The 26,117-nt window shown below is 44.3% G+C and overlaps 1 protein-coding gene across 1 annotated transcript in view; it reads right to left on the bottom strand.

Annotated features, from left to right (window-relative positions):
• Window positions 1-26,117, bottom strand: part of LOC134932664 (kinesin-like protein klp-3) — a 220,467-nt gene that overhangs the window by 39,010 nt on the left and 155,340 nt on the right. Inside the window, exons 10-12 of the mRNA XM_063927281.1 lie at window positions 8,348-8,408; window positions 7,985-8,193; window positions 6,965-7,151 (exon numbers count right to left, since the gene is read on the bottom strand). Of these exons, the coding sequence (XP_063783351.1) occupies window positions 6,965-7,151; window positions 7,985-8,193; window positions 8,348-8,408 (457 nt within the window). The remainder of the gene's footprint in view (window positions 1-6,964; window positions 7,152-7,984; window positions 8,194-8,347; window positions 8,409-26,117) is intronic.

Here is a 26,117-nt window from a genome sequence, read left to right as displayed (position 1 = left end):
TCCTGCAACAGGGAACGGGGTATTATTCCACACTGTTGTGGTACCGAAGCCGGACGGCTCGGTGAGACCGATTCTAAATCTAAAATCTTTGAACACTTACATACAGAGGTTCAAATTCAAGATTGAGTCACTCAGAGCAGTGATTGCGAACCTGGAAGAAGGGGACTACATGATGTCTCGGGACATCAAGGATGCTTACCTTCATGTCAAAATTTACCCTTCTCACCAAGGGTACCTCAGGTTTATGGTACAGAACTGTCACTATCAGTTCAGACGCTGCCGTATGGATGGACCACGGCACCCCGGGTCTTTACCAAGGTAATGGCCGAAATGATGATATTCCTTCAAAGGAAGGGAATTTTAGTTATCCCTTACTTGGACAATTCCCTGATAAGGGTAAGATCCAGGGAACAGTTGGAGGTCGGTGTAGCACTATCTCAGGTAGTGTTGCTGTAGCACGGTTGGATTCTAAATATTCCAAAATCGCAGCTGGTTCCGACGACTTGTCTTCTGTTCCTAGGGATGATCCTGGACACAGTCCAGAAAAAGGTGTTTCTCCCGGAGGAGAAAGCCAGGGAGTTATCCGAGCTAGTCAGGAACCTCCTAAAACCGAGCCAAGTCTCAGTGCATCAATGCACAAGGGTTCTGGGAAAAATGGTGGCTTCCTACGAAGCAATCCCATTCGGCAGATTCCACGCAAGAACTTTCCAGTGGGACCTGCTGGACAAATAGTCCGGGTCGCATCTTCAGATGCATCAGCGGATAACCCTGTCACCAAGGACAAGGGGTCCCTCCTGTGGTGGTTGCAGAGTGCTCATCTTCTAGAGGGCCGCAGATTCGGCATTCAGGACTGGGTCCTGGTAACCACGGATGCCAGCCTGCGAGGCTGGGGAGCAGTCACACAGGGAAGGAATATCCAGGACTTATGGTCAAGCCTGGAGACATCACTTCACATAAATATCCTGAAGCTAAGGGACATTTACAATGCTCTAAGCTTAGCAAGACCTCTGCTTCATGGTCAGCCGGTGTTGATCCAGTCGGACAACATCACGGCAGTCACCCACGTAAACAGACAGGGTGGCACAAGAAGCAGGAGGGCAATGGCAGAAGCTGCAAGGATTCTTCGCTGGGCGGAAAATCATGTGATAGCACTGTCAGCAGTATTCATTCCGGGAGTGGACAACTGGGAAGCAGACTTCCTCAGCACGACCTCCACCCGGGAGAGTGGGGACTTCACCCAGAAGTCTTCCACATGATTATAAACCGTTGGGAAAAACTCGACAGGTATTGCGCCAGGTAAAGGGACCCTCAGGCAATACCTGTAGACGTTCTGGTAACACCGTGGGTGTACCAGTCAGTGTATGTGTTCCCTCCTCTGCCTCTCATACCCAAGGTACTGAGATTGATAAGATGGAGAGGAGTAAGCACTATATTCGTGGCTCCGGATTGGCCAAGAAGGACTTGGTAACCGGAACTTCAAGAGATGCTCACGGAGGATCCGTGGCCTCTACCTCTAAGAAGGGACCTGCTCCAGCAAGGACCCTGTCTGTTCCAAGACTTACCACGGCTGCGTTTGACGGCATGGCGGTTGAACGCCGGATCCTGAAAAGGCAGTCCGGATGAAGTCATCCCTATCCTGATCAAAGCCAGGAAGGATGTAACCGCAAAACATTATCACCGCATTTGGCGAAAATATGTTGCGTGGTGCGAGGCCAGTAAGGCCCGACGGTGGAAATTCAACTGGGTCGATTCCTACATTTCCTGCAAACAGGAGTGTCTATGGGCCTAAAATTGGGGTCCATTAAGGTTCAAATTTCGGCCCTGTCAATTTTCTTCCAAAAAGAACTAGCTTCAGTCCCTGAAGTTCAGACGTTTGTAAAAGGGGTACTGCATATACAGCCTCCTTTTGTGCCTCCAGTGGCACTTTGGGATCTCAATGTAGTTTTGGGTTCCAAAAGTCACATTGGTTTGAACCACTTTTATCTGTGGAGTTAAAATATCTCACATGGAAAGTGGTCATGCTGTTGGCCCTGGCCTGGGCCAGGCGCGTGTCAGAATTGGCGGCTTTATCCTGAAAAAGCCCTTATCTGATGTTCCATTCGGACAGGGCGGAATTGAGGACTCGTCCTCAGTTTCTCCCTAAGGTGGTTTCAGCGTTTCAACTGAACCAACCTATTTGTGGTGCCTGCGGCTACTAGGGACTTGGAGGACTCCAAGTTGCTAGACGTTGTCAGGGCCCTGAAAATATATGTTTCCAGGAGGGCTGGAGTCAGGAAATCTGACTCGCTGTTTATCCTGTATGCACCCAACAAGCTGGGTGCTCCTGCTTCTAAGCAGACTATTGCTCGTTGGATTTGTAGTACAATTCAGCTTGCACATTCTGTGGCAGGCCTGCCACAGCCAAAAATCTGTAAATGCCCACTCCACAAGGAAGGTGGGCTCATCTTGGGCGGCTGCCCGAGGGGTCTCGGCTTTACAACTTTGCCGAGCAGCTACTTGGTCAGGAGCAAATACGTTTGTAAAATTCTACAAAATTGATATCCTGGCTGAGGAGGACCTGGAGTTCTCTCATTTGGTGCTGCAGAGTCATCCGCACTCTCCCGCCCGTTTGGGAGCTTTGGTATAATCCCCATGGTCCTTACGGAGTCCCCAGCATCCACTTAGGACGTTAGAGAAAATAAGAATTTACTTACCGATAATTCTATTTCTCATAGTCCGTAGTGGATGCTGGGCGCCCATCCCAAGTGCGGATTGTCTGCAATACTTGTACATAATTATTGTTACAAAAATCGGGTTATTATTGTTGTGAGCCATCTTTCAGAGGCTCCTCTGTTATCATGCTGTTAACTGGGTTCGCCTTATTGTGTACGCTCGTCCGGGCACAGTATCCTAACTGAGGCTTGGAGGAGGGTCATAGGGGGAGGAGCCAGTGCACACCAGATAGTCCTAAAGCTTTCTTTAGATGTGCCCAGTCTCCTGCGGAGCCGCTATTCCCCATGGTCCTTACGGAGTCCCCAGCATCCACTACGGACTATGAGAAATAGAATTATCGGTAAGTAAATTCTTATTTATTATTATTATGATTAATTACTCTAGGTTTTTTTAATTGCCAAAATTAAAGCCTGTGCTATTCATAAAATCTGGTATTACAGTAAAGGTATGGTATACGCAGGAATGTGTTTCTTATTGCTAAAAATAGTTTCAGGTGGATATGATTGTTTAGAACATAAATATACAGACTCGGGGCGCTCTTTGTTTACATAAAATACAGAAACCATGAACATAAGACAGAGATCTAGATACTGAAACTATGAACGTAAAACAGGTGAGGTAGCCAATTTTGGTCATCATCTCCAAGGATTACTCATCCTACTCGTGAAGGTACTAGATGTGGCCACTTCATACACTTGGCAAAATAGTCAATGTCTAGAAAACATGGTACATAATGGGGGAGCTACAGAACTAAGGCAAGATACATGATTCTTAAAAATTCATCATCAATCATTATTCATCCTATCAATGAGAATGCCAGGTAAGGCAGCCATCTTGGGCACACTACAGGTGCAATCAAGGGCGGAGCTCATGCTCTGGGTGCGAAGGCTGGTAGGGGATGCCATCTGGGGTGTTTGTTTGTTTTTTATATGAACAGACTGCCATACTCCTGCTGATATGTCATATGACTGGTGCTGTCACATTGGAATCTGCTGTATGAGTGGCTTCAGGAGAACTCTGTGAATGTCCTTGAGTGGCTCAGCCAGAGCCCAGACTTGAATCTGATTGAACATCTCTGGGGAGATCTGAAAATGGCTGTGCACCGACGCTTCCCATCGAACCTGATGGAGCTTGAGTGGTGCTGCAAAGAGAATGGGCGAAACTGCCCAAAGATAAGTGTGCCAAGCTTGTGGCATCATATTCAAAAAGACTTGAGGCTGTAATTGCTGCCAAAGGTGCATGAACAAAGTATTGAGCAAAGGCTGTGAATACTTATGTACATGTGAGTTCTTCGTTTTTTATTTTTAATACATCTGCAAAAATCTCAAAAAAACTTTTTTCACGTTATTACGGGGTATTGCGTGTAGAATTTGGAGTGAAAATTTTTTTTATTCTATTTTGGACTAAGGCTGAAAAATAACATAAAATGTGGAAAAAGTGAAGTGCTGTGAATACTATCCGGATGCACTGTACATTTCCTCATCAGGATATTCCAGCACATCTGAAGGATAATCCATTGGTCTGGAGTACCAGAAGGGTATGGCTTCTACTTTATCACAAATATGGGCTAAGGGCCTAATTCAGACCTGATCGTAGATGTGCTAAATTTAGCACATCTACGATCAGTCTTCAGACATGCAGGGGGACGCCCAGCACAGGGCTAATCCACCCCGCATGTCAGGCCCGACACCCACCCACCCACACACACAAGTACAAAAGCATCGCACAGCGGCAAAGCTTTTGTACTGGAAGAGTAGCTCCCAGCCAGCAAAACTCCTGCGCACTGGCAGGGAGCTACTCGTCGCTGCTCGGGTCGCAGCGGCTGCGTGTGACATCATGCAGCCGCCGCAGCCTGCCCCCCCAACGGTCCAGGCACACCTGCGTTGCCCACACCGCGCCCCCCTAAATGACCAAATGCCGCCGGCCTGCCCCCTCCCGCCCAGCGACTGCCTGTCAATAAGGCAGAGGTGATGGCAGGGCTAAGACAGCGGTAGGGGCACTGCGGGGCCGGCCCATGCGCAGTTCAGACCTGATCGCTCTGTGCGAAAATGCACAGCAGCGATCAGGTCTGAATTAGCCCAAATGTCCACAAGTCCCCATTTGTCCTATTTGTAGCCAATTCTAATTTTCAAAGTGGTGGGGCTGTTTACCCTTTCAATATTTGGTAGATTGATGGGATATTAACCATAGACAGTTTGGTGAATGGGGACCTTAAGAGGCCTCTCACATTCCAGGAGGCGGTAGCCAAATTTGTAGTATTGGAGACTTATCCTCTGGCATACTTTCAAGCCCAGCACTACATTAGCAATACTATCATGGCCTTCTCAGAACTTGATTGACAGATTTCCTTTGATACTTTGTTACAGCGCCCACCTCTGTCCAGTAAGACGATCTCTGTATACTAATAGCTTTATCTGGGAAAAGTTAGATTATACCCTGTACACGCAGGGACTATGCCGCTGGCTTCCTAACTTCCCAGAGTTATCTTTAGCTCAATTGCTTAAAGCCAATGTTCGCTCCTGCAAACTGCTATGTTCTACTATGTATACTGAGATGTCTTTAAATGTCTTGCATAGAACTTATCACCACATAGGTCTTTGTTATTGGTCAGTCATCTACGCACAATTGTTATAGATGCTCACAACTATTGGCTGATTTATTTCATTGCCTTTGGCAACTTCTAGCTGCAGGTTAAAGCTTATGCTCCATACTTAACTTTTTACCACTTACAGTAGAATGGATTTGGAATTATTCCTTTTCATCCTCACATTATCCCTGGAGGCAGATGACTGTTAATGGCTATTGGTGCGGCAACTTGTAAGTCTATACTTAAGACACAGAATCACCCTTCTGCACCTGCTCTGTCATTATTCAAGACCAAACCCTGTTATCTCTTTAGAACGAATTGGGTAGAGTTGTTTCTTGCTAAAGAATCTAATAGGCCCTACACACATGCCGATTTGTTTGAAAGATATGAACAATCTCGTTCATAAATGAACGAGAACTCGTGCATATCTTTCAGTGTGGAGGCTGCAGCGATGAATGATGCGCGGCCCCTCGCTCGTTCATCGCTGGTCCCCCGTCGGCTGTGCATGCAGGCCAATATGGACGATCTCGTCCATATTCGCCTGCACTTCAATGGAGCCGCGTGACGGGGGGAGTGAAGAAACTTCACTCCCCCCGTCACTGCCCCCCCCCCGCCGGGTCGCCCGTCGGACGTATCCGCCGTCGGGCAGCTCGTCGGCGGATCGGCATGTCTGTAGGGCCCTTAGGACAGAAAAGTTCTTTGAAATGTGGGAAAGTTACATTGACATCATATCACCCAAAATTAAGTATCAAATGCATAAAAGTGTATACTTCTTGGTATTTAACAGAGATCCTCCTATTTTATTTTGAGTTGGAGATGTAGATTTTAATACCACCATCAGGGGAGCTCCCTGATGTTTTGGGCTTTATTAAATGCCGATTAAGTGTTCCTGAGGTTGTGGATGGAGAGAGGGCGGGCTCCATTAATTAGGCCCATTTTGGGTTTTCAGACCTTCAGCCTGAAATCAGGCTAATTAGTTCTTGTGCCTGTAGAGGCAAATAAAGGTGTGTCAGGACTTTACTCAGTGTCTCACTACCTGGAGGAACAGGCAGCAGGCTTGTTCAGAGACGCCGTGATGTACTGACCATGAGTACTGTGTATATGCTTATGTTTGTGGTGGGGACATTAGGTCCTACCACTCTGAGGAGTATATTCATCATCCTTAAAATGTCACAATTTATACACTCCCAAGGGGATGTAGAAATTTGTGTTTTTGTAGTGCACATTAAACCTAAATATATATTGCACGAAAACACTGGACTAATGTGTTGTCTGCTGGCTGCTGTGTGCTTGGAAGTGTCTGACCCAGGAGATGATCCAGATACTCTCTTCTTTGTTCCTATTTTATTGTATTATTATACTTGACGATTTCCTGCAGAACATTCGGTTCTGTTTGTGAATGTCATTGTACTTTTGGATATGCTATGATATTCACTACTGTTTTTACCTTGCTGTAGTGTTTGATTTATGGCACATTTGAGGCTTCAATAAAAGCTTTAATTAAAAAAGTTGAAATACAAAAGTACAGTGAAGAAACCAACTTGGGCATGTCACAGTGGTTACTGAGGGGGGTGGGGGCCTGGATAATGTACATGTTTTGACGGTGAATAGGACAAGATAAAAGAAAAAGCTAGGTTGAAGTGTAAAAGATTATCTGGCAAGTACCTGTCCCAGTGATGTGAGAGACTTGTTAATTGAAGCAGCCTCCACCAAGCGCTGGCCTGTAGCTTCTGTTTTAGATATTCTTTCTGAACCAGCCAAGTCACACAGTGTAAGTGTAGCATTAGATAAGACTCCTGAGATGCTGTCAATGCCATTTACGGTTAAGATCACCATCAGATGAGAACGTGAGCTGGGAGAACACAAGGTTTTTACAATATGTACAGTTATTTTCATCAAGCTACACATGAGTTGGGTAAGGGGGGGGGGGGGGGGGTTTAGTTCCAAACGAGTCTCTGTATTCAGAGTTGCCCATATCTATGGGGTGCATTGCCCCCTATACATCAGCTCTGGAAAGTATCCATTACTACAGGTGTGTACTTCCACCAGCCCTACCCTAAGGTGTAAGAGATCCATCTAAACTCAGACAGACTCGGAGCATACTCACCTCTGAATATGTAAATCTTTGGAAAATGCTAATAACTGGTCTCCACAGTTAATATTACACAAAGAAGTTTTTATTAAGAAATAAGAAAATTCTTGACAACATAGCAGTGTTTAAGGTTTTCAGAAAACAGAACTATATGTAATATACCATACTAATAATCACCTCCTGAATTGCTCATGATTCCTCCTACACTTCCATAGCTCAGTTATCCTACATGCGAATGTCCAGTTACACCCATTTAGCCACAAGCGGAGATGTACAGTATATGAATCAGAGTTGATCATAGTTGCATATACAGTTGCTAAAATATTCAGATCAGTATAACTCAAAATCCGTACCAGGATATCTATGTATATTGCACACTAGAAGATCATTGTTTTATTATTAGATTGCTATTACATGCTCAAACCTATATATCTTATTTTGGATTTTAAAAATAATTTGAGCAAAGTTGTCATGACTGTATGCTGCATCTAGGTTCCTTTGAGGCACTTTCTGAAAATTGACTTGTCTGTAATAATGTATAAATAATCATGTATCTTTCCATATAAGTATTTTGGTTTGTTCAGAAATGTTACCTTTCTGTATTCATTTTTGTAGATGCCACTGTCCTATTCTTCTCACCAAATGAAATAGTGTTTTTGATGTCTTCTTCCGTCAGCACTACAGCTTCTGTCAGTCCTGGAACAGTCACATTTTTTCCTTGTGACCTGATCTCCAGTTGTTTGTTTCCATTTTGCGAAAGAAGATCCCACACACTTTCATTATATATCTCTAGCATTGAAATCTAATCAAACGTGAGAACAATACAGTGAGTCAAGAAATATTTTTCCATGACACTTGTGAAACACATATTTGATACATGGATTCAACATACAATAATGATTCTTTTTCTGTCATAGTATGAAGTGCATAAAGCAGTGCTCATTGAGAATACATACCTTTGTGGTATATTTAGTCCTCTCTCTCTCGTGACATATGCGCAAGAGTTCTCTAATTGACCTGTACATATTGACAAAAAAGAATGACGGTAACTGCTGTTCTGGTTATAATACACAATGTTATATATTCTTATGGATAGTACTTGATAGATCACTTTGGTGTTCCTTGCATACCAAAATCACTATGCTACCCTGTCTGAGCAGCATGTGTTAGTAAGAGCATAAGTTAATTATATCTTGGGGTAATAAACACCTTATGTACTGTGTTTTTTGTTTACAAATTATATCCAGGACAGCAATAAAATATGTGTATTAGGGATGTAGTTGGCATCCCAATGTTCAGGACGGTGGTTTGGAGACCAGCGCTGGAATTCTGAATCTTTGTATGCCGGAGAAGGTTAGGGTTAGGCTGCGGGTAGAAGGTGAGAGTTTGTTTTTTTTATGGGGGGGGGGGGGTGAAGGAGGGGCAGCATTACGCTGCAGGGGGAGGATTAGGTTTAGGCTGCGGGGTGGGAGGGTTAGGCTGTGAAATGGGAGGGTTAGGGGGAGGGTTTAGTTTAGTTACAGACCCCTGTCTGGATTATGGCAGTTAGGATGCTGGGGTTAGTATTCTGGCCACAGGCGTTCTAACTGCCAGCATTCCATACCCAACTCGTGTATTATTTATTTGCTGTGAATACTTAAAATAATTGAGTTACGACTTCTTACCAACTGCTGTTTGTCATGTTATTAATACAGTCTTTTTGCAACTCTCTGGTACAGTACATAGGGCCAGATGCATCATTGCTTGGAAAGTGATAAAATGGAGAGTGAACAAATACCAGCCAATCAGCTCCTAACTGACATTTTTCAAACAGCCTGTGACATGGCAGTTAGGAGCTGATTGTCTGGTACTTTTTTACTCTCCAGTTTATCACTTTCCAGTGATGATGCATCTAGCCCTATAAAATCTTTTACTGAAGCTGCAGTGTGAAGTTATGATGAAGGTAGCTCCTTTTACAGAAAACAAATGTTACAGGACAGACTAAAAAAGACCCTTCCTGTGGCAAGCAGTAAGGGTTAGGTATAATGTGTTGTAAGGGTTAGGTATAATATGTTGTAAGGGTTAGGTATAATGTGTTGTAAGGGTTAGGTATAATGTGTTGTAAGGGTTAGGTATAATATGTTGTAAGGGTTAGGTATAATATGTTGTAAGGCTTAGGTATAATGTGTTGTAAGGGTTAGGTATAATATGTTGTAAGGGTTAGCTATAATATGTTGTAAGGGTTAGCTATAATATGTTGTAAGGGTTAGGTATAATATGTTGTAAGGGTTAGGTATAATGTGTTGTAAGGGTTAGGTATAATGTGTTGTAAGGGTTAGCTATAATGTGTTGTAAGGGTTAGGTATAATATGTTGTAATGGTTAGGTATAATATGTTGTAAGGGTGTATAATATGTTGTAAGGGTTAGGTATAATATGTTGTAAGGGTTAGGTATAATATGTTGTAAGGGTTAGGTATAATGTGTTGTAAGGGTTAGGTATAATGTGTTGTAAGGGTTAGGTATAATGTGTTGTAAGGGTTAGGTAGAATGTGTTGTAAGGGTTAGGTAGAATGTGTTGTAAGGGTTAGGTATAATATGTTGTAAGGGTTAGGTATAATGTGTTGTAAGGGTTAGGTATAATGAGTTGTAAGGGTTAGGTATAATATGTTGCAAGGGTTAGGTATAATATGTTGTAAGGGTTAGGTATAATATGTTGTAAGGGTTAGGTATAATATGTTGTAAGGGTTAGGTATAATGCGTTGTAAGGGTTAGGTATAATATGTTGTAAGGGTTAGGTAGAATATGTTGTAAGGGTTAGGTAGAATATGTTGTAAGGGTTAGGTAGAATATGTTGTAAGGGTTAGCTACAGAGCCGGCCATAGGCATAGGCAAACTAGGCAATTGCCTAGGGGCATCAGCAGCTTCTGCTGATTAAAATGATATGCGGCATGCCTATATTCTGTGTGTAGCATTTCATATGCAGATACAGCCACAGTCTCGCACAGTATATAGGCATGCTGCATATCATTTTAATCATCAGAAGCTGCTTGTGCATCCTAGCCACACAGCAATGCAAATAAGATGCATTTTCATAAAAAAAGGTGCCCGACGTTAGCATTGAGGCAAGATTTATGAGGACACATCTGTATCCAAGCAGAGGCAGAGGTCACAGTGTTAGTGGCAGTGTGAGTGCTGTGTGCATGTGAGTGGTTTGGTTGTGCAGTAGTGTTCAGAATATGTGTAAGGAGCATTATGTGTGTTATGTAAAAGTGCATTAATAATGTGCAACATATGTGTAAGGGGCACTATGTGTGTCATTATGTGTATAAGGGCATTAATAATGTGCAGCATATGTGTAACAGGGTACTACTGTATGTGTGTCATTATGTGTATAAGGGCATTAATAATGTGCGGCATATGTGTAACAGGGTACTACTGTATGTGTGTCATTATGTGTATAGGGGCACTAATAATGTGCATCAAATGTGTAGGGGCACTGTGTGTCATTATGTGTATAAGGGCATTAATGTGCGGCATATGTGTAAGGGACATTATGGGTAAAAGGGTATTAATAAAGGTTGTTATAATGTGTAAGGCGCATTATGTTTATAAGGACAGTAATAAGGTGTCTCATATGTGTAAGGGGCATTACTGTGAGAAATGTGTATAAATGCATTACTAATGTGTGGCATTATGTTTATAAGGTGCTCAGGTGCTCTACTATGTGGCGTTGCGTATAGAAAGGGCACTACTGTGTCGTCTAATGTGAATAAAGAGCAATAGGGTGTGGTGTAATGTGAATATAAGGAGCAATTCAGTGTGATGTAATGTGAATAAGGGGCTCTACTGTGAGGAGTAACGTTTATAAGGTAAAGTGATACTAATGTGGGATGTAATATGAATTATGGACACTATCACATGATCAAATGTGAATAAAGTTGCAGTACTGTGTGGTGTAATTGGAATTGGGGTTATTGTGTGGCCATGCCCCTTGCCAGCAAACACGCCCCTTTTTGGGTTGTGCGCCAAATGTGCGAACTGTTCCTATTTCAAATATAGGGGGTACAAACACCAAAATAAGGACTGCTATGGGTGAGGAGTGATGGTACTGGGAAAGAGGTGCAAGGTCAGAGGCGGAACCAGCTGTAGTGCTAGGGGGCACCAGCCAAAATCTTGCCTAGGGCATCATATTGGCTAGGGCCGGCTCTGGTTAGCTATAATGTGTTGTAAGGGTTAGGTATAATGTGTTGTAAGGGTTAGGTATAATATGTTGTAAGGGTTAGGTATAATGTGTTGTAAGGGTTAGGTATAATATGTTGTAAGGGTTAGGTATAATATGTTGTAAGGGTTAGGTATAATGTGTTGTAAGGGTTAGGTATAATATGTTGTAAGGGTTAGGTATAATATGTTATAAGGGTTAGGTATAATATGTTGTAAGGGTTAGGTATAATATGTTGTAAGGGTTAGGTATAATGTGTTGTAAGGGTTAGCTATAATGTGTTGTAAGGGTTAGGTATAATGTGTTGTAAGGGTTAGGTATAATATGTTGTAAGGGTTAGGTATAATGTGTTGTAAGGGTTAGGTATAATGTGTTGTAAGGGTTAGCTATAATGTGTTGTAAGGGTTAGGTATAATGTGTTGTAAGGGTTAGGTAGAATATGTTGTAAGGGTTAGCTATAATGTGTTGTAAGGGTTAGCTATAATGTGTTGTAAGGGTTAGCTATAATGTGTTGTAAGGGTGTTGTAAGGGTTAGGTATAATGTGTTGTAAGGGTTAGGTATAATGTGTTGTAAGGGTTAGCTATAATGTGTTGTAAGGGTTAGGTATAATGTGTTGTAAGGGTTAGGTATAATGTGTTGTAAGGGTTAGGTATAATATGTTGACAGTCATAATTTAGATACTGATGAAATATCGACATATCATCCCTGGTGGCCCCGCCGATCATTTACCTGGTCTTGGGGACAGTGCTTCACCAGCAGGGGCTTCTAGGTCAATTCTGGGGTAGTCATCTGATGCACCAATATTCCAGTAAGAACAGTCCCCGTATCCTTAATCCCTAACCCTCTCTCTAGTACCTAACCCTAATCTCCCCCGTAGTCTATTCCCAACCTCCCCCTAGTGTTGAACCCTAATGTCAATATTTTAACAATATCAACACTGCCCATGTCAACATTCTGAGAGTGCCGGCATTTTTACTGTCGACATTTTAACAATGTCAATATATGAATGTCAACATTACATCCTGGTTGTAATATGCTTACCTAATATATCATAGCTGTAATACTGTCATGCTTTATCACTGACCCTGTTATATTACAAATCGGGAAGCTTTTCAGGTGTGTACAGGCTACCATGAGAAATGTAGAGTCATGGTCCCAAGGAGCATGTCCATGACATATTGGGAATTTTGGACCCTGAAAATATTGTTGTCTTCCCACTGAAGGGGGGTGTCTTCACTCTATGTCAGGGTTTTGGTTGTGTCTCTTTGACTGGCACGTCACATTGTATTTGAGTCCCTGTGGGTGTAACCTGTATAAACTGTATGAGGACCACAAGGGGATTTCCAAAATCTGCATTTCTGGTCTTCTGGTTATTAGATAGGAAATAAAATGGCTTCTATATTGGACCAGCTCTGTTATCACTGTAGAACAATGGCCCATTTACACTTTGGTATCGTTGAATAATGACACACTTACATTCTGCACCCCCATAATTGTTAAAAAATCCTTCTCCAAGCAACATAATGAGTGGCTTCTCCAACACCTATGTAATTATACAGTTTATTTGAATATGTTTCCTTATTACAATTATTTGTAATAAGGAAACATTTTATAGTGGTGGTAGAACTATTGTGGGTGTAGGGGACCTAGAGGCGAGAGGGTCGCTCTAGTAGACCTCCATCTGAGGGCCAGTGCCGTAACTAGGCATTTTGGTGCCCTGTGTTGAAAAGAGAATTAGAAACCGCAATAGCGTGGCAAATATAAAGAGGTGTGACTTCATGAGAAAGGGATATGGCCATAGAATAGTACCAATTCACATTCACACAGTAGTGCCCATTGTACACATTACAACTGACCCCACAGTAGTGTCAATTTCTCAAATTAAACCAGACAGCACAGCCTCTTATAAACATTGCACAACAGTAAAGCCCCTCCTCATCATCATTCCTCCTTCACAATCATCATCATCATTGCTTCTCCACACTCCTCATCCTCCTCATTCCTTTTCCTCATCTTCATTCATCCTTCTCACACCCCACCCAGGGAGCTGTGGTGCTGCTAACCTTATTAGTCTTCCTCTGTCAGTGCCTGCCAGTTGCTGCCTCTTCTCCTGAGCCCTGACCCCTGCTGGCTGCCTAAGTTCTGTCCTGTGAGGCACGCTGCCCGCCCCAGTGTCATGGCTATTTGGTACAGGGCACTCCAGACACACTGCAGGAGCTGGGATAGGTGGTGGAGCACATGGGCAGGCAGCTGCCGCCCTGCCCACTGTAATGTGTAATTGTAGGGGTGTGCCAGGCGTACCACTACAATTATACCTTGGAGCAGGTGGTACACAGGTGCAGTGCATAGAAACGGGATTGTGGGTGGATACAGTCAGTTGCGCCCACAGGGCAAATGTGCTGTGGGCCGAGCAACATCTCCACCACCCTAGTAATGGCCCTACTGAGGACCCAGCTCTTCTCTCAGAAGCGCACTTTCATTATATGCAGTAGAGCCTCTTATCTCTGCCCTTTTGAGTGCAGACTATGGGCCTAGGCAGATAGAGAGACATTGTCGGGTGCCTACCTCATCTTTGCTATGGGGTCTGACAATGTTCTATTCTACCACTGGCACAGAGCCAATTTAACATGGCTGTAGTTCCCTTTGGGTGCCATTACTGAGAATTTACGGGAAATGTAGCTCATAGCTCTGAATGTTTAAACATGTTACTGCAATGCATGCAAATACATTTTGTTATATTTGAAAATAATATAATACATATTGTTGAAAATGGCACTGACCTTCAATGAAAATGAATTCTCTACAAAATAAAGTTTACTTATATTATAAATAACAAATGATGGCCTGTAAACCAAATCATTTTGCATTAGCAAGTTAAATCTTTTTGTTTCTATTCTATTCAGTAGGTATTCTTCTCCCTGCACAACAATTGCAGCATCAGAAGCCTGTGATACCTCCTAAAACACACTATTTGGAATATATTAGCAGATGGCCTTCTTGGCAACAGCAAAGCTAATGAATCCTATGGCCCTTTTACTATAGTGGTTCGCTGTTGTAAGTAGCTGACATTGGTATAGAGTGTCTAAAATTTTGTATTTAACTTCATTTGGGTTACAGTGCCTGTTTTATGTCTTGGATTCAGTTTTTTCAACACTCAAAAGGGTAGTAATTAAGAAATCTGCATAAAACAAGAGTAATGTATAGATATATATTATTTTGGAAAGATAGTCCTGCATAGGGTTCAATGTATGTTTGCAGGACAATAAAATGAAGCAGTGACTTCATACATCCATAGCGTTATTCATGTATATCTAATATTTGTATTTTGAACCAGTGTTTCTGCAAAAAACTGGGTGACATAGTGTGAAATACATAGTAATTATAAATATATATATATATCTTATTAAACTACATACAATGTTTACAAATGTATTTTCAAACATTCCCTTTGTTTTAACAACCGTGCTAGTTAGAGGTTACTAGAAATTAAACTAACTAATTTAGTCTTAATCAATTTGTTGGTGGTGCTCTGAACTGTCTCCTTCAATCACAATGTCTGATTCCATAAAGTTATTTAGTAATGTCTTTGTCACAGAACTGTCTTAACAGCATTGTAGGCCCTGGGCAAAGCAATGCACTGGGGCACCTACCCACCATTCTTGGTAATAAATGACCCTCCTGCAGTCCTGCACCATTTCTCCACATGCATTCATAAAGAGAATGGCTGTAAGCACTCTGATGGATGGCTAACTATAGCCATCCACCAATCAGCATGCTGATAGTCATTCAATGTCTGTCTGCAGATTGGGAGGCAGGTAGAGAATGCTGACTGGCCACTCTGTGCAATTCACAATCAGAGATGGAGTGTAGCATTCTCTACCTGCCTTCCAAGAAGCTCCGGAATCACTGGCCCAGTAGGGCAAATGCTACAGCTGCCCGGGACTTCTCTCATCAATTGGGCCCATTGCTATTTGCTGCCTCAGATGCCAACCTGATCCTCAAGACTCCCAAGTGATACCTACATTGAAGAAGATCACTGACAGTAGGTGTCTTGACTAACCCCCTGATCTGTTTGTGATCTCTGCACCTTCCTGCTTCCCCAGAAGATGATGGACATTTAAAGATTAATAGATATCTCACACCCTAACACACTCTCCATCCATTGTGCCACAGAATACTACACATTTGACTGACATTTCTGTTCATCTGTTAGCTGTCTGGTGAAACTACATGAGAAACCCTTCACTACCCACCCAAGGTGCACTCCCCTTTACTGCTCTATTTCTAGTTCCTTGGCTATCCAACGGGACTTTAACAGAGCAATTCAATTGTTGCTCCGATCAGATGCCCATTACCTACAGCAGACACATTTTTTCTTGCAGCCTCTGGAGATGCAAGAAAAATGTGTGAAAAGTCCATAGTTTGGGCGCCCAAACATAGAGCTTAGACGCCCAAACGAGAACTTTGGGTGCATTAAATGCTAATGGGCGTCTGTTGCTCTGATTGATGATGCCTTAAACATGCAAATGGTGCTGAAAAGATTAAGGTACACTTCAACACTAATCGCCTTTCTCCATTTAACATAGCCACTGTTAGGATACGTGACCAGCATCTTAAACACTCACCAGTATCACTTCAGGTGTGGCGGGGGAGGGGGGGGAGGGGGGAGGGGGGGAGTCCATCGGGTCCTCTGACAGGAGGGCTTCAGCGTCTGGCAAGCTATGATGATCCTCTGCAGGGTTCTTGGGGACTCCAGTGTTTGCTTTGCTTACTAGTTTCCAAACTGCAACACCATCCCAGGCTGATTACACAGGTGCACAGATTGCAGCAGTGTTCTCAGACTCAGTTAACTATTCGTGTGCCTATTCAAGCTTCTGTGTGCAGTCTATGATATTTTCTGACATTGCTGCATTCCATGTTTTCTAGCTGATCTAACTTCTAGTTTCACCAATCTAAGCCTCAGTCCAGCCTGCAAATTACCCTGCAGCCAATCACAGCCCTGCAAGGGGTTTAAAGAAAGTCCAGCTGCAGCATACTGGGCCTGTGCAACTAGTTACATTGTAGGTGTGATAAGAGAACCTGCATTTTGTCTTCAGTACAGTTACCAGGTCCAGTGTCATCTCTTCAGCTGGTAGCCAGTCTGGTCCAGCAGCATCTATTCAGCCAGTAGCCAGTCTGATCTAGCTTTATTCCTCAGCCAATAGCCAGTCCAGTCCAGCAGTACTTCTTCAGCTGGAAGCCAGTCTGGTACAATAGCATCTCTTCAGACTGTAGCCAGTCCAGTTCAGCTGTATTCCTCAGCCGGTAGCCAGTCCGGTCCAGCAGCATCTCTTCAGCCGGTAGCCAGTCCAGATAAGCTGTATTCCTCAGCCGGTAGCCAGTCCGATCCAGCAGCATTTCTTCAGCCGGTAGCAAATCCGGTCCAGCAGCATCTTTTCAGCTGGTAGCCAGTCCAGTTCAGCTGTATTCATCAGCCGATAGCCAGTCCAGTCCAGCAGCATCTCTTAAGCTGGTAGCCAGTTCAGCTGTATTCCTCAGCTGGTAGCCAGTCCAGAAAAGAGCCAATGGCACATCTCACTGCTACCCAAGTCTCATGCAAAAGAGCTATATACAGCCTCCTCAATTCCAGCCCAGAGTCGCACTCGTGATACCTGTGCTCACCTGATGTTAGGTGTATGTGTCTTAAATTATCAAGAGTGTGCGATTGTCTATTTTACCATAACCATTTAATACTCAATCTATTGAGAAATGACATCAGGTGTTGAATTTATCTGTCATTTTTTCTCTGTGATTGCATCCTCCATGTCTTACGTTTTGTATTGTGGCTTTGACTTGTTTTTAATGTACCAACCCCCTACATGAATTATTTTAAATAGATAAAATAAAGCATGATAGAAAATAGAGACCAGAATACTTTACTGATTTTCCATCCAAACACTACACCATGAAATTAGCACTATCAAAACAATTGCTTTTTTTAACAATATTTTTATTGAAGGTCAAAGCAGAACACACTTCCATAGAAAAAACACACGTTAGGAAATGCATATTGAGGTGTTAAGTTTGAAACCAGCAGAGTTGAGTGAATAGTGAAGACAAAGGCTAGTTTCGCCAACAACATACATTATGTGTCACTACGAGACCCAGTTTTCCATTTTAACAACAAAAAATTTGTCTAAAAACATAGAAACATAAAAAACACAACACAAAAGACTAAAGGAGGGGAAGGAAAGAAATGAAAGCAAAGGCTAGAACCATAAAGAGAGGAAGGGAAAAAGGAAAGAGACAGAGAACAACTGAGAAGAGAAAAATTAGAAGAAAAAGGAAAAAAAGGTTTACATGAAAGGAGAACTAGCTTTGAAGAAAGACAACCATGGCCCCTAGGTCTTATCAGAGGTTTAGAAAAACGTTTAATGACACTGGTCATAAACTCCATGCGATGAACTGACCAAATCCTGGTGATAACTGAGGCGAGATTGGGTGAGAGGCACTGTTTCCAATAAGCTGCCAGTTGACAAGTGGCTGCTGAGAGGACATGCCTAATAAGTTTATTCTGATGATACGTTGCTTCTAGGAAAGGCAATGGTAGGAAGAAAAATTTAGGATCTAGGGGGAGTGAGAGTTGAAGGAGTGGGGAGATAAGGTCTGACCAAAGCCGGAGAGCCTGGGACAGATCCACCAAATGTGAAGAAATTTCCCTTCCGACCTGCAACCTCACCAACACTGATTAGAGGCCTCAGGTAATATCCTAGCTATTCTGGAGGGAATCAAACACCATCTTTAAAGAATTTTGTAGACGTTTTCTTTTATCCTAACACATATTGAGCTGGAAGCTTACAGGCACCCTGGAAGCTTACAGGCAGAAGTTCGAAGGGCTATCTCACAATGCCTCTAATACTTATGCTGGACTGTCTGCACAGTTAACAACCTTCCTGCAGCAATGGCTGGATGGATTGTAGGTGACGGACTTTGCAGCATTAAAGGACCTCATCCTGCTGGTGCAATTCATCTCCCTGTGCCCAGGTGACATCAAGGAGTGGGTCCTAGATCATGACCCCGAGTCAACAGACGAGGCTGCCAGCCTTGCGGACAAGTATGCTGCTACCCGGACCGCCACAACCAAGAAGAGTCGGGGACCGCCGGGGCAACCTGCCTGGTGAAAAAAGTGACCTGGAGGAGCCACTCCACACACTGAGGGGTCAATAGAGAGTGTGTCTTTCAAGGCACAGTTGTTAACAGATGCCTCTCTGGAAAACCTCAGAGCTGCAACTGGAAAATTGGTCGGTCACAAGGACCCTCAAAGACTTTACTGGGAGAACGACTGTTTCTTACTGGGAACCAGTTGTCCCAGACACCTTACCAGGGTAAGTTACTGAGCATCAGCTAGTAGTACCCCAAACTCATCGGGAGGCTCTGCTTAAGGTAGCCCATGAAATTCCCCTGGCCGGACACCTAGGAGTTAAAAAGACCAAGGCCCGCATAGGATAGAATTTCCACTGGCCAGGTACACTGGACGAGGTAGACAGGTACTGTCGGTCCTGCCATACCTGCCACGTAGTGGGGAAGGCAGGGGATGTGGGGAAGGCCCCCCTCATTCTCCTCCTTGTGATGTCAGAACCATTTGAACGGGTGGCCGTGGATATTGTAGGTCCCCTTGCAATACACAGTAGCTCAGGGAAAGAAAACATTCTCACCGTGGTAGATTACGCAACCCATTACCCCGAAGCTGTATCCCTCTCATCCATTAGGGCAGACAAGGTAGCGGATGCCCTCATCACCATATTCTCCTGGGTAGGATTTCCCAAGGAGATGCTGATGGACCAGGGCCTGCAGTTCATGTCCAGCCTCATGCAGAGGCTCTGCAAGAGGATGCACGTGGATCATCTGATCACGTCCCCTTATCATCCCTCGGGGAAACGGGCTGGTCAAGAAATTCAATGGCACCGTGAAACAAATGCTCCATACATTTGTGGTGTCCCAGGGAAGAGACTGGGAGCGATTCCTGCCACACTTCCTCTTTGCATACCACAAAGTGCCACAGGAATTGTCTGGTTACTCACCCTTTGAACTCTTGTATGGACACAGGATGCGCGGTCCCCTGGATATGATCTGAGAGGTCTGGGAAGGGAAGATAGCCACCCCTGAGACTTCTGTGGTACACTATGTCATGCAGTTCAGGAACAGGCTGCAGGCCCTGATGGAGTTAGCTCAGAGCAACCTTAAAGCTGCCCAAATCAGGCAGAAATGCTGGTATGACCAAAACTCCCGGGAGCGCAAATTTGAAGTGGGGCAGAGGGTTCTGGTACTAATTCTTCCAATGAGGCAGAACATACTGCAAGCAGCATGGGAAGGTCCGTACACGGTACTCCAGTGTGTAAATTATGTAAACTATGGGGATCATTCCGAGTTGATTGCTCGCTAGCAACTTTTTGCAGCGCTGCGATCAGATAGTTGCCGCCTATGGGGGAGTGTATATTTGCTTTGCAAGTGTGCCCACGCTTTTGCAGCCAACGGCACAAAAAAGTTTGTGCAGTTTCTGAGTAGCTCTGGACTTACTCAGCTGCTGCAATCACTTCAGTCTTTTTGGTCCCGGAATTGACGTCAGACACCCGCCCTGCAAACGCTTGGACACACCTGCGTTTTTCCAAACCATCCCAGAAAATGGTCAGTTGACACCCACATATGCCCTCTTTCTGTCAATCACCTTGAGATCGGCTGTGCGAATGGATTCTTCGGTAAATCCATCACCCAGCACCGATCCTCTTTGTACCCGTATGACGTGCCTTTGCATTGCTGTGCATACGCATGCACAGTTTTGCTGAGATTTAACCTGACTGCAACGCTGCAAAAAGTTGCTAGCGAGCGATCAACTTGGAATGACCCCCTGTCATTGCCAGAGATGAGGGCAGGAAGAGACATAGGGTATATCACATCAATATGCTCAAGGTCTACCAAGGCAGGGACACCTGCGTGCTGGCAGTTTGCAGCCTCCCATGGGAGGACCAGGAACCGGACCCACTGTTAGATCTGACAGCTGCGTCAGGGGGTACCCTGACAGATGCCCAGTATGGAGAGGAGGTGCAGTGGCCTCAGCTGTCTGATGCCTTGCACCCCAACAACACCTGCTTCACAGGGAGGCCAGGGAAAATGCACCTAGTCAATCACCATGTAGACACAGGTAACCAAACACCCCTATGACAGCCAGCATACCGAGGCACATTGGAGGTATTACAGGCAATGAGGTGTGAGGTGGATGAAATGTTGAGACTAGGGGTGATTCAGAAGTCCTGCAGTTCCTGGGCTGTGCCCATTCTGGTCCCAAAGAAGTGTGGAGTACCCGGTTCTGTGTGGATTATAGGAGGTTAAATGAAGCCGCGGTATTTGATGCATACCCCATGTCCAGAATGGACGACCTGTTAAGTCTGCTGGCTGCTGCATGCTAGGTCACCATTTTGGATCTTAGCCGTGGGTACTGGCAGATCCCCCTGTCGTCTGAGGCCCGCACGAGGTCAGCCTTTATCACCCCCTTCGGCTTGTACGAATTCCTCGTCATGCCCTTTGGGATAAAAAATGCGCCGGCTTCCTTCCAGCATTTGGCTAATGACCTGCTGGAGGGCCGGGACGACCATGTGGTGGCATACCTGGATGACATTGCGGTGATTAGTCAGACCTGGGAGGAACATTTGATCCATTTGGATGATGTGTTGAAGCAGATTGCTGGGTCCAGCCAGAGAAATGCCAGCTGGGCATGCATGAGGTACAGTACCTGGGGCACCAAGTAGGCGGGGGCACTCTCCATCCCGAACCAGGGAAGGTGGAAGCTATTGCCGCTTCACCTAACCCCAAAACCAAGAAACACGTCATGTCCTTTTTGGGGATGGCAGGGTACTATTGCAAGTTTGTGCCACAGTACAGAGCAATTGCGAAGCCCCTGACCGATCTTACAAAAAAGAAGCTTCCCCAACTGATAAACTGGACAGACGCTTGTGAGCAAGCCTTCTGCACATTAAAGACAGCCCTGTCTTAGGCACCAGTGCTGCAGGCACCTGATTTTCGGGGTGCAGATGGACGCATCTAACTATGGGTTAGGGGGCTGTGTTCAGCCAGGTCGATCACCAAGGGGGGAACACCCCATTATGTTTTTGAGCCGAAAGCTACTCCCTCGGGAGGTAGCCTATGCAACCATTGTAAAGGAATGCCTTGCAATAGTCTGGGCCCTCCAGAAGCTGCAGTCCTATCTGTATGGACGCGATTTCACCATAGTTACAGATCACCATCCGCTGCGCTGGTTACATAGAGTCACAGGTGACAACGGCAAACTGCACTGGTGGAGCTTCATATTGCAACAATATAACTTCACCATTCAACACAGAAAGGGTGCACGCCATGGTAACTGCGACAGGCTGTCTCACCAGGGAGAGGACAGCAGCCCATCCAGGCCAGGTACTGACAGTTGTCAGAATACAGCATAGTAGACTGCGTCCTGATGTGCCACTGCTCCCATGCTGATGTTAAAGGGGGAGGTGTCATGATCCAGGCTATTTCAAGTAAAAATAGGCCTGTTAAAATCAATGTATGTGATATCACTATTCTGATCAATGTATCAATGTACCAGTGTGTGATAACTGTCTTTGCATGTCAAATGGTTGAAACTTAATTGATCTGCTGGCATTTCATTATAGCCACAGAACTCCGAGACACACTGGCTACTCAGGTGTGAAATTCCTCCTGACCAGAGCTAGATTAATTACTCTGGAACCAGAGCTATGTCTATAAAGGTGTTAAGCCCTTCCTGGTCTGTGTCTTCTCGGAACTGGCCATTTGTTTACGCAAGAACCATGGCCAGAGCTTCAAAGGCTATTAGAAGATAATGCCATTCGCCCCTGAAATAGTGGCTGGGAAGCCCAGTATGAGCTGACACTCAATACCTTCTCTGGCTTTGGAAGGGTTAAAACGAACTCTCCAGAGGGAAGGGGGCTGAAGGGGCAGCCTGAGTTTTAAATAGCAGAAACACAGACTGCAAGTTGTCCATTATCAAAGAAGCGAGTCAGCAGAAGCATCCTGGCTCTGTAATGTCCCAATAATATCTGAAGAGGCTTAACTTCATCCCATCATTCCACTCTACATGTGTTAGGATCGGTGGGTTTTATCACCCTATTTTTATTTTTATTGAAACTGTCTTTACTCGTGTGACTTTAACTTTTTATCATTATATCTTGTAACTTTCTTTTCTGTAACATAAGCTTTGGAGTGTTTTACTTAAATTAAATAATCTAATTTTAGCTCTGGTTTCTGTTGTGTATCCAACCCAGCTCTCCAAAAGAGGCGTTACCAAAATATTAATAATTCTGGGTGCATGCAAAAGCCATAAGTTTGCCTTGGGTCATACCCTAAACGTTTGTACTTTGGCTGGTGGCAGTGACCGTGATGAAATTAACGCACACGCTCAGGTATCCAGTAACGATGTCATGTAGCAGGGATTCACAGATTGGCGTATCTGGGGAATCGCCGTGCCCAGGATCGTGACAGCTTCTTTCTAAGTTTCTTGGCCAGCATAGAGTCAGCCTTGTCGGCCTCATCATAGAGGCACTGCTGGAGTTTTTGCAGGGTGATGGCAGCTCTTCTAGAAAGAAGGGTATTAAGTTGGCCCCTGACGGATGTCATCTCGGTCAGCAGAGTTGGCGCTTATGACTGTCAAGGAGGGTAGAAAGCCGATGCTCCAAAGATGCTATTTCTTTGGCAGAACATTTATGCATAGCAGAGGCGGCGCTAATAAGTTGGTCATGAATGGTGGCCTTATGGGCCTCCCAATGACACAAGGTGAAATGTCTGAGCTAGAATTAATTGTATGAGAAGGTTGAGGAGGATAAAAACACCTGCTTGATCAGTCCAGGAAAAGGGGGTAATTCCAGCCTGAGTAATCAGGGAGGTAATCAGGGAGGTTAGTGAGTGGGAGACAAAAATCATGTCAATGCGTGAATACATATTGTGCGGTGGGGAAAAATGGGTGTAGTCATGAGCAGTAGAGTTTTTAAGACACCAGGAGTTGTACAGATTGTTTAAGCAAGAAAGATAAAGTTATTGCATCTATTGAAAGGGGAGGCAGTGATTTAAGTGAGGAGGGTAAGGATCTGTCAAGGTTCGGATTAAGAATAAAATTAAAGTCACCCACTGTAATGAGATGTCCCCGTGCATGTCGCTCAATGCACTTAAATAGCTTAGAAAAAAAAGGTCTTTGAATCTGGTTTGGTGCATATACTGAGACCAGAGTAATGTTTTGTGAGGGAAGCGAGCTAGACACAATAAGAAAATGACCCTCCGGGTCAGAATAGGTAGCAGAGTGCAAAAAAGGAGTCTTGTTATGGATAAGTGTTGATACGCCTCTTTTCTTGCAGTCTGCAGAAGCAAAAAAGTTTGAGAGAATTGCTTCCCCTATAATAAAGTGTGGGTTCACGTGAGGTGAGTCTCCTTCAGGAACACTATATCTGCTTTTTCCCTCCGATAGGCCTCCAGAGTAACAATGCACTTGCGTGCGGAGTTAAGACTGTTTACATTAATGGCTAGTAATTTAAGGGCCATGGGGTCAAGGGTATATGCATTACAAAAGAAAAGGCAGGTAAGAAAGTGAAAGGGCCAGAACACTGTGTAATTCTACCAGACACGAGAGGAAATGGAGAACAAAGAGAGAAAAAAGGAAAGTAGCCACAAAAAAGAAAAAAACAAGAGGAAAGCGGGGAGAAGTCCGATTTTGCATAAACCCTTAAACTTAGGAACCCGCGAAGGGCTCAGTGTAATGAGAATAATAAAATAGAAACCAATGTACAATAAGTACAGGGTGTGTGGGGGAGGGGGGGCTTGGGGGTCATAAACAAGTGGGGGATGAGACACCCCACAGTGGGACCTGGGGCCCTAGACAGAACAACAGCAAAAAGAAAACAAGAATTATTTGGTAAGAAAACATGTCAATACATTTGTGTACAATAACTACAAAAAAAACACTGGAAGTTGAGCTATTGATAATAAGATAGTAAGTCCATTAAGTACTAAACATGAATCAGAGAAACTTGAGAGAACAGTAAAAAATAAACCCTAACTTCCCAGCCATATGTCGGCAACCAACAAGGACATCGTCCAGGGGGAGAGTGTGGGTGGAAGCATCCAGTAAGTAGATAAGGCAAAATGATTGGAACAGACATTCTCATAGAGGGGCAGCGTCATGATCATGCTCCTGATGTCTTGTAACAGTAGACCTTTCCGGAGCAGGGGGGCGCGATCATTGGGGTTTGGGTGATGTAGGGGATGGAGACGAAGAATCAAGTAATAAATTCAATTTCACCAGGAGATCTTGGCCTTGGGTGATGGATTTGACAGAGTATGAGGAGTTGACAGTGAATACTTGAAGTTGGAAAGGAAAACCCCAACGGTATCTGATATTGTGTTGTTGTAAAAAGCGAGTAATAGGTTGAAATAGCTGGATATCCATGTCTTCATAAGCGATGACCTGGGTGTCTCTGGTGGCTTGGAGCAACTGTTCCTTAGTACAGAAATAGTGCAACTGGACAATGCTGTCACATGGAGGATGAGCAGACGAGGGTTTCACTTTAAGGGCCCAGCGGAGCGGGCTCTATCCATCAAATAGTTAGTTGCAGACAGGTCCTCGAGAATATGTCGGAATAGTCCGCCAAGAAAAGCTTGCAGTTCCGAGGCAGAAACGGTCTCGGCCACATTGTGTATCCTAAGATTATTCCACCGGGAATGATTCTCTGTGTTCTCTTGCTTTTGCTTAAGTGATTTGACCTCGTTGTGTAACCACGAAAGTTCTTTATCAAGGGTAATCTGTGAACGGCAGACACTGTCCGTCTTGGATTCTAGGGTATCCGTCCTAGTGCCAAGGGAGGATAGTTCTGATTTAAAGTATTGACAGCTTTAGAAAGTTCCTGAGCAAAAGCCGTTTTTGACTTCATCTAGAAGATTATTCATAACTGCTTGTATCTGCGGATCAATATGAACGTCCGCAGGCGACAGCGAACTGGAAGAGGAGCGAGGGTCAGGGGAAGGTGGGGTCGCCTTGTTTTTAGGGCCAAAAAAGTAAGCCAATGGGGCTTGGGATGCCCTCTTGATTTTAGACAAATTGAGTATGAAGAAGTATATGGAGAAATCAAGATAGCAGGCCTACAACACCGCAAGGTTCCGGTATGAATGGTCGACCATGTTATGGTCGACAGTCATTAGGTAGGCCACTATTGGTCGACACTGACATGGTCGACATGGACACGTGGTCGACACATGAAAATGGTCGACGCGTGAAAAGGTCGACATGAGTTTTTTTTACTTTTTTGGTGTCGTTTTTTGCGTAAAGTGACTGGGAACCCCAATTAGTGCACCGCGTCCCCTCGCATGGCTCGCTTCGCTCGCCATGCTTCAGGCATGGTGCCTTCGCTCTGCTACCGCTTCGCTCAGCACAGATTACCGTTCCAATCGTAGTCCACGTGGATCATAAAGTATGGAAAAGTTCCCCAAAAGAAA

Source organism: Pseudophryne corroboree, chromosome 6, assembly GCF_028390025.1.
Source record: "Pseudophryne corroboree isolate aPseCor3 chromosome 6, aPseCor3.hap2, whole genome shotgun sequence".
In the NCBI taxonomy this organism is placed as follows: domain Eukaryota; kingdom Metazoa; phylum Chordata; class Amphibia; order Anura; family Myobatrachidae; genus Pseudophryne; species Pseudophryne corroboree.
This window is presented reverse-complemented; position numbering and strand designations above follow the sequence as displayed.